The sequence below is a fragment of the Ambystoma mexicanum genome, chromosome 13 (assembly GCF_040938575.1).
Source record: "Ambystoma mexicanum isolate Mex_15411 chromosome 13, UKY_AmexF1_1, whole genome shotgun sequence".
Lineage (NCBI taxonomy): Eukaryota > Metazoa > Chordata > Amphibia > Caudata > Ambystomatidae > Ambystoma > Ambystoma mexicanum.
Genome location: NC_090938.1, coordinates 693245670 through 693262149, shown reverse-complemented (window position 1 = coordinate 693262149; position 16480 = coordinate 693245670). Strand labels below are relative to the sequence as shown.

General features: G+C 42.9%; 1 protein-coding gene across 1 annotated transcript in view; it reads right to left on the bottom strand.

The window, feature by feature from the left end:
* The window catches only part of PSMD3 (proteasome 26S subunit, non-ATPase 3), a 258442-nt gene that overhangs the window by 25291 nt on the left and 216671 nt on the right, over positions 1-16480 (bottom strand). The window contains exons 10-11 of the mRNA XM_069634771.1: positions 7350-7505; positions 5335-5385 (exon numbers count right to left, since the gene is read on the bottom strand). Of these exons, the coding sequence (XP_069490872.1) occupies positions 5335-5385; positions 7350-7505 (207 nt within the window). The remainder of the gene's footprint in view (positions 1-5334; positions 5386-7349; positions 7506-16480) is intronic.

The window sequence follows — 16480 nt, the reverse complement described above, 5'->3', positions numbered from 1 at the left end:
TCGGCCAATGTCACAGCTTAACTCAATCGAATCAGCTGACTTGGTCACTCAGGGAAACCTTCCTCGGCAAGACCATTCGGCAACAAATGTCGATGGAGCTGACCTGAGCATGTAACTGAACATTCATCTAGATGGAATCCCAAATGTACCAATCAACAACAAAGCAAGAAGGTGCATTATGTTTCTAGAGCTCACCAAAATCTCTCTTCTTCTCCAACTGTACAAATTGGGAAATTACGTCTTCAAAATATTCAAGACGATGATAATGATGTTAATCTTAATCGTGCAAACGTAATGAGACTACTCAAATGCATTCCATCACTACGCACAATCGAATCAGCTGACATTAAGATTGTCGAATATCCAACAGAACACACGGCTGACCAGGTCATTCTGCACATCCCTTCTGCCTCTGTTCGAAATACCATGATGCGTGCCTCTGACGAGTTATTGGCTTTCGGTTTTGACATTTCGATTGAACCTCCGGTACCCACAAAGAGTCCCAATACTCGTCCTTTTTCGCTCTCATCTAAGGCTGATGCCTCCATAAACTGTAAGGAGCTAAGGCAGTCACCTGCGGAAATCTCACTAAGACACAATCAAACAGTCACAAGTCAACATGGGATAATCAAAAACTTCGTTCCCGCAATACGAAACAATAGCCATGACTAACTGATCGTGAACCTTGGTGCGAGTTCCTATCATGGAACACGAGAGGGTTCACACATCTCTTCAACATCTTTGAAGCTGACCTTCGGCGTGCGGTCATAATCTGTTTACAAGAAACGTGGCTCGTAGAGGTTCCAACGAGAGACGGCTTTGAGGTTCACCTGAACCCTGCCGTAAAAAATCCACAAGGTCGCCCTTATTCTGGGCTACTAACAATGATCAAAGTTACTAACCAATGGAAAACCATGGAAGTCTCAAATCCAAATTCCTTTATTCAGGGGATTCATATGCAATCTACTCAAGGCATCATAGAAGAGCGGCATAACCTTGTGATCATTAACGGATACTGGAATCCGTACAAAATTAGCACTGCCATGTTTCTGAAGGCCATTACTAGCCTTATAGACAACGCTGTTATAAAACACAGAAAACTGTCGATAATCTGCTGTGGGGATCTGAACTGCACTTGGTTTGGCTTTGACACCATTCGACAAGTATACCTGCCCCTTGCCGAACACGAGCTGTCCTGCCGAAGTAAGGCATGGACGAAGGCACTACAAAATCGAAATTGCCATTTGGTGAACGGAAATGTCAAAGGAGACGACCCCCCATCTGCAACCTGGCATCGTGATACTTCTCGTAGTATCCTGGACTACTTTTGGGTGTCTCTAAATATGGTGGACAAGATTACTAACTTAAATGTTGTCAAAATGCCGAATAGCGATCATGATCTCTTACGCCTCTCGTGCACTCTGGAGTGGGCACTACCTGAAGGACATTATGGACTTCCTATCACAGTCAATGCAGGGGGCAATCGTTTACGAATAAACGGTCCAAAACTTCATGCACTGAGTGATCAGCTATGCAATCTTTATGCAGATCAAAATGTCAACTATGTGCCATTGGTCAGCAATATGATGTCCACCACCGTCGCAGCCAGACCAATGGGAATGGTTCACAAACACGTGTCAAGCACAATCATTTCTGCGCAAAAGAAAACAATGAGAGCTGACATACGACTGCTGAAAAGGCTCTTAAGATCTTCCTCGATGGCCGAGAAACTCAGAAAAGAAATTATACAAAGGCGTCAGATGTATTGCAACTGGTTGAAATCACACAAAATGATCATCGATCAAAACAAGGCCGAAGCAATGATGAAAATACTAGTAACCAAAAACACCCGTCAGACATGGGACATCTTAAACGCTGCCAACTCTCGATGCTCGGCGCACATATCCAACGAAATAAACAGTGCAACTTGGGCAGAGCACTTTTCTGAAGTGTACCAGTTGCCCAAAAAAGAATGCAACCCAGACAAAGTTCTCCGGCGCCGTTTGGGAGGTGACGATGTCTGCTCTCGAAATAGAGAAAATGATCAAGACTCTGAAGAATTCTCACGCAGCAGGTCCTGACATGATTACTAACATCATGTTGAAAAAATACGCCCGGCAATGGGCCATTTAGATAGAAGCTTTGTTAAAAACGATACAAACTACAAAGCTAATGCCTGATTCATGACTGGAGGCAATCGTGGTCCCAATATTCAAGCGGGGAAATCGAGCGATTCCAAACAACTATCGCCCGATTGCCCTACTCGATACTATCGGAAAAATCTTGGGCTCGTGTCTACGTCAAAAACTTGAAGGATGGGCTTCGAATGCAGGGATTTTAGATATTAGACAAACAGGATTCACCAAGGGAGTAGGTGTCGAAGTCAACTTACTCATCCTAACTATCTTAAAGTTGGAAACCTTGAAGACAGGGAAAAAAATATTCCTTGCCTTTATTGATCTACGTCAAGCTTTTGACATGATCAATCGCGATCTGCTGTGGACAAAATTTCAAATCTGGAATTGTCCGAGATCTATATTGGAGCCTATTCAAGCCTTACATTCTGGTACATCAATTCAAGTACGACTAAACAACCAAGGCGACTTGTCATCAAAAATTCCTACACGCAGGGGTGTGAAGCAAGGCTGCCCTTTGGCAGCTGAGCTCTTTAAGCTCTTTATTGCAGATGTCCCAGCTTGCCTGAACCGGGTCCAGTGTTTTTCTCCAAAAATCAACAACACTCCGATAAACTGCATAGCATATGCGGATGACCTTGTCTTAATTGATCGTACCCAGATCGGTCTTCAACGGCTGCTGAGTAATCTCAGCGACTACTTAAAACAAAATGACTTGAACCTGAATGTTGACAAAACTAAGATAATGGCTATCGGTACAACAACATCGCGGAAAGACCAAGCCTTCAAATGGACCATTGAGAATAACATCCTGTCATCAGTGAAGTCCATTCGCTATCTTGGCGTCATGTTTAATAACTCCATCAAGGAACATCACTGTAGGCAAGACCTGATTGCACGGATGAACCACTTTGCAATTCAAGGGGCCAAGATAAACAGGGAATATGGAAAATTTAGTTTGTCACCAGTTTTGATATTTTATGTCCAAAAGGTAATTCCAGCAATTGCCTTTGGTGCTGAGGCCGGATGGAATTTGGCCGCACAGATTTGGCATAAACTCGAGGCAATATTCTGGAGGCGCGTCTTAAGACTCCCAAACTACGTATCCATCACTGCGATCCGTTATGAGTTATCTTTGAATTCCTTACACTCTGTTGTAATCTGGAAATCTTTGACCGCCTGGAGGAAAATGTGCGTAGCTGCACCGTCCCCCGCCTACCAAATTTTGGCTGCGAAACATGAAGTTGCCAATAAGCATCCATTTTGCGCCTGAAAATCTGCCTTAGCAATCCACCTAAACAGCGCCGACATATCAACTGATGACTTAATTAATTTGCCACAGTTGGCAAAGATTAAATTTGAAAATTGGTCTTGGATTTGCAATTCAGAACTTCGAAGCAAACTGAAATCCACGCTGAAATTAGAAACTACAGTGCATAAATTGAACAAACCTTGTCCATACCTAGTAAAATGTCCAAATTCACACTATCGTGAAAAATTCTTGAAATTTCAGCTGAACGCCATTCAGTATAAAGATATGCTGTGGCAATGCAAAAACAAGGACACTGCAGGCAACATATGCCGATTTTGCCGCAATGCCACAGAAAGGTCTTATCATTTAATAACAGCATGCGCAGGGGTGAATACCCAGCGACAATGCCATCTTGGGAAATATGCTTCACTGGACAATGACACGGCCAACTGGTGGGGCCATGCAATTTCTGGACATGATATCCAACTCACATGTGCTGTCGTCAATTTTCTGGACTCTATTTTCTTGATCCCCGAGGCGTAATTAATTAATTAACTAACTAACTAATTAAATTTCCACGTATGACCATGTAATCTTCGGGTCTGATCACAAGTTAGTTAAGAGGTCGAAACCCTGACGTATGCGTCTGCTAGTACATCTAGTTGTTTGGTTGTAAGACGTTTCTTAGATGTACAGTTTCGCTTTCTATGTAACAAAAGTTATGGCTGACCAACTCTCTTTTTAGTTGCGATACCATAACTGAAGTTTCAATAAAAAAAAAAAAAATTGCTAAACCTACCTTAATAGAAGATGTTGTGGAACTGGTGACTCTAGGGCACTAGGCTGCATTCCATCACAGGGTTAGACGTTACAGAACTAATTCTAGGTTTGCTCATAAGTGTTTCATCTCCGATTTGCTAAATTTATTACTTAACGGTGTTCTACTGGTCTTGAATTAACGTTTTTTCTTACTGTACTCTCACTTTCATGCATACAGTTATCTACTGTGATTGGGTTTGGCTACACTTCAGTCTTTCCTGTTGACCATAATAAGCTGGCCTCCCAGAATACACACCCAGGGTTGATTTTGAAAATACTTGTCATTGGTGCACAGCAGTAACCTCAGCCTCGATTTTGCCAAAAGGAGCCCAAGCATAATCCTGCAGGTTGCCCACATGAATCAAGAGTCAGTTCAAGGGAAGACTGCAGCAGAAGACCCAGAGGAGCACGGTGGGAGCAACCAGAATTGCCCCAGCAAACAGCTGCCTATACTCGGACTAGGGAAACCTCTCAATGGTGCCCACCCCTCCCTTGGACAGTTGGGAACAACTGGTCCTGCTTCAAAGCCCTGCTGTCGGTGGACTTCAGATTTGTCCTTGGAACCATCCTCGTGCTGACCATTTAAAAACCATGTCACTCTGCTGCTATGGTAGCCATCCTGCGTCACCAAAGTAGTTTCATTGTGGGATTGCAACATAGTGTATACATATAAATGTATATGAGTGTTTTATAGTGTACATTGCACCGAGTTTTACTTTCTCAGTGTGACGTAAAGTCATAATAGTGTATTTTTACACATTTGTGCGTTGCTTGATTAACTGGCCGTCTCCAGGTCCGATCACATGACGCCTACCTCACTGCTCTGCCTAGGTTACTTTGAAAGAGTTTGGCTAAACTACTTGGACCCTTGCTCTCCAACGAGGCGGACTTCCCAGAACCCTCCCATAGGGCTGCATCTGGAAACACCCACTAGCAGTAGTTATTCCAGACATAAGGGTTTAAGCCTGCATTTAGAAAAAAAAAGTTGAGACAAAATGTGCAAATCCAAATAAATTATGGCAAGATTATGTACAGCACAGATAACTAAAACGTAGTTCCACTGCAAAACACCTTGCCTTCCCCTCCCGCCATCCATGCAACATTTATTGCCAAAGAAACACTCCTTACCTCGGCAGATTCTAGATCTTTGTTGTAGGATTTTGGGGGAAATCGCATTGCCTGCAAGGGAAAAAGAACAGATTATAAGGGTGTTACAGTCTTATCTGCACAACATGTAAAGGTGGAGAAGCCTTGGACAAATTACAGGACCACTTCAACATGCGAATAACAGTAAAATGAAATGCTTGGGCGAGGAAGGACATTGACCAGTTGAACAGAGTCATAGGCGTGATCAGTTTTGAAAAGGTGTGAAATGCAGCTTGGATGTGGATGAGCCCATTTTCAGTGGAAAGTAACACCCCTTCCTATGTCTTCAATACCCAATCTTTTCTTCATGTCTCAGTTTCAAGTACTGCTCCCCTTCATTAGTGCACAGACAAGACACATTGCTCTCCTGTGCTGGCATGGGAAATACAGTCCGTTATTCCTACCTATGGGTTTGGTGTTTTAAATGGCAACCTTTGCTGCAAGATTTGTGTCGATATAAAATGCCATGATAGGCCGCCTGTGTTGCTTTGGGGCCAGCCATATTCAAGGGCCATGTGTGGTTCTTACTATTCCCCACGACCCCCCCCCCCCCGATCACCTTGATACAACATCTGCTGACCGCATTAACAAAGGTTGGCCTTACAGGGCAAGTAAAGATGGAATTCTGCACTAAAAGGGAGGATTACACATTTAATTTGTCATATGACTACTAAGCAGGATAGAATCTGGAAAGACTAAAGGGAAGCCATAAAACCACAACAGCTTCCCTGGCCCAAGAGCCGCCTAAAAACGGGTATGGGCAATGAAGAGTGCGTTGCTCAGAGGACCAATAGGTCTAACAGCATTAAACGTGGTTCCCTTCACATGCAGGAAGGGGAAGCATGGGTGGGGGGGGACACAGGGACTGACACTGTGTTTTTCGAGAGGTTTTCCTTAGGCCTGGGGATCAGGCTTTTAGGTGCATCTTCCAGACCTTTGGTACTGCTGACAAATGCCTCACGCTCACTGAGCTTTCAAGTGGTAGTCATGATAGTCATGATAGAGCAGCTCATGCATAACTATCAGCATGTGGAATGGGATGATTAACAGGTACAGTACACATTTTTCAAATGTACAAAACGAGAAAAGGTCCAGCACTTTATTCTAAGACTATGTGGAGCACTTTTGAAGTACCCGCTGCCATACCGCATCGTAAGGCAAATTAGCAGATCATCAATAACTCAGACAAGCCAACAAAAAGTACTGGAGTCTACCACTTCAGGTAGAAAGTGTGCGTTCTACTCAACACTAGCATTCCCTTGTGTTGCACACACATTACATAATTACAAGCCCCTAAAATAAGATTGAGAAGTGATCAATGCACCTCCATTCTGCCACATATATCCAGAATTGGGAAGACTGTCTCCTGGTACTGGGTTGATTTACTTTTAAAAAAGGGACCACCCCGACTCAAAAATGCCCATAGCAAAATATCCCAGCATATGTGAAAAACAGAATGTCACTTTCACACCCCAAAACGATGCAGCGGTCCTCAAAAGCCTACCCGTCCTGGAGAGACCACAATTTAAATTTGAAGTCAGCAGAGGGCAGAGCCTTTTTCGGTGCAGGGCCCTGGTATATGGAATAATCTACTGCTTGAATTATGATCCCAACCAAAATTGAACACGTCGAAGAAACAACTAGAAACAGATTAATTTATGTCACATCACAACTTGTAATAGCCTTGTATCCTGCTGTTTCATCAATGAAAATTGCAACGTGGTAAGTAACTTCATGGGGGTAAAATAAATCGGTACATGTAGATCAGAGTATTGGGAGGTGGGAAAGGGTAGCGGAATTGGGTGCACCCCCGCCCCACAAAAGAAAAAAGCCACAAAATAACATACCATGAATTAATTTATTTTAATGAAACCATGTGGAACCCCTTAATTCTGCCCTAGGAAATATGGTGCTCCTCCAAAATGTTCCTTCGCCTATTACAGTACTTTAAGTGCCATTGAGCTGCCAGCGCTATAAAGACATGTAACATAACATACCTTGACAGACATGTTGTGGATATCCAGACAGAAAGCAATCCTCTGGTGGAAGGCAAGCTGTGGCTCACGGGTGGAATAGATGTCGATCATCTCTTTGGACTGCACGTACCCCTTCTCATGGTTAATGCTGGCCTCAATCACACCGTCACGAATTGCCTGAAATATATAGGACTCTGGTCAGTACTGAACAACTCTGGGGTAAAGGCTCTGCTCCCCCAAACATCCCTGAGCTCTGGAATCCTACCTCATTACCCCTCATTCAAGCTATAGACACTCTAGTTACTGCCACTGGTGTCAAATAAATCTTACCTCAACAACCTTTAGCCAACCTTTTGTACCTCAAGCACTAAAGGAATTAAAAAGTTACTTACACAAAGAATAGGCCTGCACATTTATAGTTTTCATACATTAGCATTATTTTAGTGGTTTTTTAAAAAGTAATAACCTTAGCTGTTAAAGTATAAACCAGCTTCAGAACTGCATTGAAAGTATACACCTATCCACCTCATTCTGGTCTGCTTTGTACCAAACAATGAGTCCAATGCTTGTGCCTTCATGTTCTAGAATATAGAAAGACCCCTGCCCCTAATTTCAAATGTGCCTAAAATGTACACACAGCACGCTAAAGATCTGGAGTTACGTTTAAGCAATCTTTTCTTCTTGAGCGCTGCATTTTTTAAAAGATCCACACAATTCACTGTAGTATAAATTGGTGCTTATCTGGGATGAATAAGGAGTATAAACCGAAATAGCAAACAGCATGCAACTCTGTTTTAGCAAACGTGTGAAATGTCTTCCAGATTGCTGCACTGGTGAAGTACTAGAGGGGAATGTTTGGGTGGGAGGCTCTCTACTCTCCTTACAGAATGCCCACAATCATCTCTTGGCTTTAAAGGAGCGAGGTCCAACTCAAGACACTCCATCTTGCAACAAAAAAATCCTTCCTTCCTTGCCTCCCTCCCTGTACAGAGCGGGCCAGGCATTTACAAATTGGCTCATTCTAGAAACGCATATGCAGTTTTGCTTACTTTTCAAGGAGAGGAACCTTCTATTTTGCATATCCCCAGTTTAAATATCTCAGCTGGTTTAGCATGAGACACAGGGAGGGCAATATACTACCGCCTTTCAAGTTACAGAGGGCACACACAGCAGATGCCCAGTTAAGGGTTCTTTCTGCTGCCTTCTTTGACGTTTTCCCAAGACATCTTTCCAACTAATGTAAAAGTTGTAATTGTAAGAGCACAATGTTAGTCAACACCCCACGTATTTCAGAAGAAATAGTCAGACCAGCTTTTGGTATTCGTCACTTTCTTTTATTAAAATAATAAGTGCAAAGGCATCCCCCTATCTCTAATCTATGGAGTTCCCTGCCTAACCAAGCTAATAAAAGGTGCTCATCATCTGTTGTGAAGTTCTAAGTAAACAGTCAGTCCTCCGTTCAAAGCTAAGCTGCTCTTTATTTATTTATTTATATTTATATAGCGCGCAAGCAGCCCAAGGGCATTGAGGCGCTGTTACTTGCATGAGCTTAGTTACAGGGGTACAGACGTGGTAGCAGTAAGTGGCACATTGCATACAAACACAGACATAGGTATCATTACAGCTTATTTGATTGGTCAATACAGATTAAGCAGTGGGTCCTATGGTTGGTATTCATGCCGCTACGAAGGACCTTATGAGAAGAGGATGGTTTTCATTGCTTTGCGGAAAGCGACGAGGGAGGCCTCACTTCGGATGGTGGGAGGTAAGGCTCTGTCCCTACCACGAAGACAAAAATAACAAAATACCAGGAAAATTACTCCCTTCTCCTGGATAGGTTTCCTCAGCCTTAGTAGACAATTTTGAGAATTTATTTTTGCTATCTCTCAGATTAACTTTAGTTACTTTTGGGGACTTTTCCAAGTCTTTGGTTCCCCTATTCGTTCTCTTAGTAGACTTCTCCTGAATGTTTGTATATTTTTGTACAATGTCTTTCTTAAGTGTCTCTGAAAGTCTCCTTCTGAGATTACTAGGGATCAGTGTTCCCTCTAAGCTGTGCGCATGTGCGCTTGCCCAGCTTCCTTCTGGGTGCCGCTCAGAAGATTTTTAGCAGCGCACACAGACAATTCTCCCCTATTACAATTTTTTTAATAAGGCACAAGTCACAGCAATTACTGGAAATGTTCTTTCTCTTAAAATAAGCAACTAGTCTTGATATTGCATTAGGCTACTATGCAAGAGTGACTGTAAACACCCAACTAATATGAAAAACTGGTTCCATGAACAGAGGAATCTAACCAAGATATCCCTGCACACATTAAGCTGATAATGTTCCCTCCCCACCCATGACTCCTAAACTTGATTCTAACCCACTTTTATGACTAACTTCTGGCCCAGAACACATTAAGATGGTACCGGACAACCTTGACTCTTCCTCTCTTGGCTCTGCGAAAGATTAGCAGATGTGTACCTACATGCACTTGTTTTATGTTTGTTGTAATATAAATATTATGAATAACATTCACATGTCAGAATTTCTGTTACTCATTGTGCCTTACAAAAAGCCTCACCCACACGATACACTCGAACTACCTGCTCAAATATCGGATACTGACTGTAAGTAAGCAGGCTACCTGGATTTGAAAGCTTATCCCATTCTTCCTCTTCTTTGTACATATGTCAGGCAAGTGTTTTGAAACGGCCCCCTTGCAAGTTAACACATTATAAAACTCAAATATGAATTTGCCCTGTAAGGATTTTGAGAAGACAAATGTGATGCTCAGTGTCGCCTACTGTTGCATTGCTAACATTACCCTATACGTGGAGAGCAACATTGCAATATAATTTACTTATGGGTATGGACTATGCCTGGGATTGCTCATCTATAGTATCAGGGTACCGGATATTCAGACAGGAGAATGCTTTTCACACAATCTGCCTTGTTTCCAAGTGTTCAGAGTTCCTTTGGGAAAAGACCTTCACACATTTTATGGTAACTCACTGCTATACAAAAACGGTTTCACTGAGCACTGTGTAATCCTACACAATGATATAAGGGTGAAGTATGTTGAAAACAATCTTGTATGCGCTGCAAAAGAATTGCGTACATGCAGAGTCATGACATTCTTAAAATGCACATGATATGTTGACGCATTAAATATGCAAAGTAGTGTGGGTCTGCAAATATCCCAATGAGTGTTTACTGCTACAATCCCTCACTTTTTACAGTGCTCTACCAACTAGTATTGTAGGCTAGGCAGGGGCCGGGAATGGCTATGGGTGGAAGAGTACAGGTCATCATTCCTTGCGGGTGATGACAAAGCAGCACATTTCAAAAACCAAATAAGACGTTTTGCGGTACACTGAAGGAAATGTGTTGCTTGTTTGCTAAAGGATAGGAAATTCTAGTACCTGTCTAGACAAAAGCTCCTTTTTCTATGATCAGCTGCTGAGGGCTTTTCAATATAACCATGTGCTCTGTGTGTATCGTCTCTAGCATCTCCCTGCATCTTATTTAACTGATAAAGAATTACAGAAGAGGGATCCATAGTTGTAGAAGTAGGCGCCCAATCAGTTGTATCACTGATGAATTGATGCTATTAACTTAAAAGGCATACATATGTGACTTTCTTCAGCAGGGCTCCATAATAAACCTCAGTACGGCACTTCTTTCATTTTATCTAAGCTGTGGTGCAGAAGGGTGGGCAAAGCTATAGACGTTATTATGTGCCCTGTCATTTAACTTCCTATGTCAAGGGTATAAGCAGAGCTCTAATCAGATTTTGCTCCCTACTTGGAATCAAACGATTTTTCAGGTAGTAAAAAAGTAATGAGTTCTGCCAATAGGTATACTTTCTGCTTATTAAAAGATATTCTTCCCCTTAAAATTCCTGTTGAGATCAGGCGTTAATTTTATTAGAGTTCTTTTCTATGACACTGCTCTACTGGTCACTAATTCCAAAAAAGATCAGTGGAGCTTTGTGGGTTGAAGCAACAACATTTTCATGGTTTCTCGTTTTTGTTGGGCACATTTTAATTTTTTTATGGAGTAAAAATGGAAGGTGTATATGTCTCTTAGCTGTAAGGCTGGTTTTATCACTACCCACAGGACACTTGATGTGGATAATAAACAGAGGCACAGGAATTTTTTATCATATTCTGAGGTGCAGTTATTCTGATGCAATAATCAGCCTTACACACATTATTAGAAGCATGTTCTCCTGGCACTTGAATTACTTCATTAAAGTGGCACTTGAACTCCTATCAGTATGTTTTTTGACACATTGATTTTAATTGTCATTAATTCATTGGCAAATGTATTCTGCCAGAATTTCTTGACAGCCACATCAGTTTATGACAAGAGATATTTGTGTTTTGTAGTACATACTAGTGATTTTCCAGTTGCATAAAACATTTGCAAGGTACTGTGGCAGATGTTGAAGACTTGGACTGGTTGACGAGTTTTCTGTTTAATCACATATGACACATTTTATTTTAGCCTATGTGTTTGGAAAAAGTGTTGTAAGATTTTTCAAGAATTGCAGTGGCTGGGAAGAGGAAATTCCTTTCCAAACTCTTCTGCGACGGTAGCTCACTAAATACGCATGGTCACAAAGTGGCTTACCTCATTAGTCAGTTGCGCACATGGAAAATAATGTGTGCACAACAGGAAACCAGTTCCGCACATAGAAAAAAATATTTAGAGGGAACATTGCTAGGGATACTGAATCCCTCTTTATGTGATTCTTATCCTCTGTGTTTCTGTAGTTCTATAAATCCTTATAAATAATGCATTGAACATCTTGTTCCTCCTCCACTGTTTCTATGTCTTTTTCCATGAGATGTTTACTGTAGACCTAACAGTTATTCTTATTCCATTTCCCAGCTCTTATATTAGTGAGACGAGTAGGAGAGGTTTCCTACTGTTTCTCACACTTCTTGGGTTCATGCCACTCTTTGGGAAGAGTAGGATGAGGATACTCTATCCCCAGTTTTCCCTCCCAGGTCTCCAGTTATCCCTTTTACTTTGTTTTCTATGGGTTGGCGTCATCGGGCCTTTTTACGGGATAGGGACTTCCTTCGTAGTCAGCATAGCTTTGGTTCTCTCTGACTAACTATTTCTTCTCTGCGGAACCTGTGCCCCAGTGGTCTAAGGCGTTGTTGCCAGACTGAACAGTCCACCTCTCCCTGGATCATGCAACTGCTCAACTCTCTTTCTCCTGGGGTTTTTGTCCTCCTCTCTGGCTTTCAGCTTCCTCAGAGCTTCTTGCCCACAGCAACTTGTGGTTTCCTCGCTATAGAGGATCTCCCGGTCTCTTTCAGCACTCCTCACTCGGCTGGTTTGAAACTCTGAGGGTCTACTTCTCATGGACAGTAGTCGATCTACTCTTTATGATGGGCTGTTGGGTCCTCCCCAGAGGAGGATTATAGTCCGTTCTCTTTTTTAGTTGATCATTCTTCATTGTTTGTTCATTCTTCGTCACAGTAGTGTTGGTTTATGATGTGGCTGCTGTCCTGAGGTGCTTGAGCCATTCTGCTGAAATAACTTTGGAACTGTTCGACTGGAGAGCAGAACTGCCATCTAGCAGGAAACAATCCTGAAAACGAAACCAGCCATTGCACCCCTGATCCTTCAACACCCGGGGGGATTACCCCAAGAAATGTAATTGGGAGTTCAGGGCACAGACTTACATTCCCGTTTTCTCGCCTACACTCCCACCATAAGGATTGTATGGTCTTAAAGTCCACGCTATATCTTTCCCTTGCCTGTATTTGATCAATGGAGATCCACCCAGGCAACCCTCTGTGTAGTGGGGTTGGGAGAGCACTTGTTTCTACCTGCTACAAACACCTGAGGGGCTTTGTATCTGGAACTGTATTCACCTGTTTGCTTTGCCAAAGCTTGTTCTGGGGGGGGGTCTTAAGATGTCCTTCCCTACTCAGACACTTACCTGGAAAAGTGTCTCTTAAGGCAGTAGGAATTCTTCCATGACAGGGAAGGACTGCTTAATCTATGGGGCCTTAGATTTCTAAATCAATGTATATGGTTTAGGATAATTCATTGTCTTTTTCCGCTTTCCTGCTCAGTTTCATCGGTTCAAATTATTTTGAACTGCTTTAACTGTTTTTGTGTAAAGTGTGGGTGAGCTCAATTTACTTGTGATCACACTAACTCCATATATATTTGTTTATAGTGAGTTTAGTGATAGCTGCTGGACTTATACTGTACCTTCTTGGAGTTTAACGGATTAATTAGGATGTGTGCACTTCTAGTCTGTTTGATTTACTCAAGTGCACAGCATGTGGATAATTATACTGTTACACCACCCCAAAATTACCTAAGGTCTGCCTTACTGCACAGCCCAGGCTTACCATGTTTGTCTAGTCCCAAGTGTCATTTACCTTGTTCACCAACTAGGGTGGCCTCTCAAATCCCTCCCACAGGGCTGGTTCTGAAAACCCATCTCAACAACCCACTTTTCTACTCTGCTTTGAGGCGCCACTGTCTTGGTCTCGCTATCTTTGCAATTGAGAAAGTACACACAGTGCAACATCCTCGCTCCAATAAGCAACTCCTATGAAGTGCAACAAGATAATCAGAAACCCTTTATGCTTCCTTGGTATACTAAAACATAAGTACATGTGACAATTGGCACACACTAGGTCTAAGCGAGCAAGCTCGGTCTAGAGGGACCAAAAGGTCTGCTGCCTTGTCTAAAGCATCCCTGGTAGGAGGATGCTCTGGCACCCACATTGTCATTTTCTTGACAATTACTAGCAGAATTATGATTTTGTCAAGGAAATTAACAACAATATCACATATATGTGCATACAATATATGAAAGTCCCACCCCCCCACCCCTGAAACTCCTGCACTGCCATCCACACCACGATATTTCCCCTCCCTAGTCCCCAGCCCACAGCATGGTTGGCAAACACACGTAACCTCCCTATCCTGCTGGCAATGGATGGCTCGCATCTCTCCAAGATCAAGGTCAACACTGTTGCTGCTGGATAGTCCGCATTCAGCCTTCTCTAGCCTTCTGGCACACAGGCACCACATCATAGAAATCAATAGTCTCCTACTGCTAAGGATACCTGCATCAAATTCTGGAATCTGGCCCACTCACTATGGTTGGGCTGGAATTATAGGCATTAACATTGAGGAAGAGAAAGCAATGAGTGTTAGGAAGAATTCTCATAAACGTGCTAATTCCTCTCCACCTTAGAGACCCCCAGCTCTTTTGCTGACCTTTGGGACTTTGTACTTTTAATTCTGTTTGTTTTCTGCGTTTGTTTCTTTTGGTTATAGAGTTTTAGACAACTCCATAGGCATCATCTTTTCATGTGCGTCTCACAGCACCCTCAGTGCAGTGACACAGGGAAGCCTTTTAGGCTGTCCCCAGGTTTAGATACCTTCTCTGGGATAAACTGTTTCCCAGAGAAAGTAAAGTTAAATTGACTTTACTAGTCTTTTTAAATTCCTAGACCCAGCACACCCTATCTTACAATAGAGTACCGGAGGGGTTACCTAGTATCCCCTATGTCTAAAAACTCACGTAGCAGTCCAATGCTATCCTTTGCTCTCGAAATGGCTTGTTGCAGTGGTTTTACAACTACCATGATTTTTCCCAACTGCGAACACCGGTAGTGTTAAATTGCGGGAGCCATGTTTTTCAAGATGGCGTCTGAGCCTCCTTTGTTTAAACGGGTCCCTGTCTTCTTTTTTTGCCATTTCTTTTTGAAAAGGTCTTTCTAGAGTTTGTCTCGGTGCGCCAAACTAGGTTTGGTCCCTTTGTTCCTACGCCTTTGGCGGGCTTCAGGACTGAAAACCGCCTCTGGCGCCCGAGTGTCTGGGGTGGGCAGGAAGTGAGTGAGTTGCCTGAAACTCCCTGTGCTTAGTTTCCTAGGAGACCCAACTGCACTCTGGTGTGATTGGCTGGCTGACTGTCCGGCAAGGACAGCCACCCTGCTGGTTAAGTGGCAGCTAGCCTGGAATGAATGGGAGAAAACAGTTTAAAAGGCGAGTCTCTTGGCTTGGAAGGCAGAGTCGACCGCTGGAACGAAAGAACCGAAGACGAGCTGGAAGAGGACGGCTGCTGCAACTCCAGGACCATTAGTTTGCCCGGTGAAGCCCTGCTGCAGGTTGGAATCGCCAAGTTCATCTCGACAGAGAAGCCCTTCAAGGACGACTTCTTCCTTTGACTTGGTGGGGCCAATCAACTCGTAAGCCACCTGGATACCATTCTCAGAGCTGGTTGTATTTTCCTCAGAGTGCTGCAGGAAACCTAATAGACAGGGAGAATGACACCAGTTTGTGTGCTTGACGACAGCTACCGGAATCGAAGATTTGCCAGCTTTGTGACCAGTCCCTGTGCAGTGCAGGAGTCCCCCGACGTCTTCCCTCTTGTCCCCACGACTGAGGCTCAGGAACAGCGAGATCTGCAGGAACTGCCAGGAACAGAAGTCCTCAGCTGCATCTTTTTCTTCAAAATAAGGTACTGTGAAAACCCAACCGATAGACCTTACCTCGCACTGCGGAAGTGCGTGAAACTTTGGCAACTTGCAGGCCTAGTCAGCTTGTGACCCGGCATACAAATCTTTCTTCTATGAACTACTTCCGAGAACCATGGCAAAGAATTTTCCGTTTAACTTCCAGAACCGTTTTTACTTATACAAGACTCTAGCCCATTGCTTTGGCCTACCTATTGCATTGGAACAACTCCTCTGGTGAACGCAAATGATTTGCACTGTTTAAGAATAATTCTACTATTCGTTTTTATTAACTTATGCCTTTTTGCTCCTACTTCAAATGCTCTGAATGCCTTTTGCTCCTCCTTCAAAGTAGTTTAAACGCCTCAGAACCGAATAGTGTGAAGTATTGTAGTATATTTTTGTGTGATATCAATTGCCTCCTTTTAGAGAATGTTTTCTGACTGTGTAATAAATTAATAAAATAGTCTATTTGAATACTTGTGATTGTAGACCTCTGTGTAACATCACTCTCGCTAGCAAAAACTGTGAGGTACAGACTTATACCAAAGGCTGGTTTTGCTTACACCTGTAGTCATAGTTGTGTGTAGTGGTCCCTGAGGGTACTGCATGCAAACTTTGCCTAACAATGAGGACCCATACGATTGGGGTTGATGGGG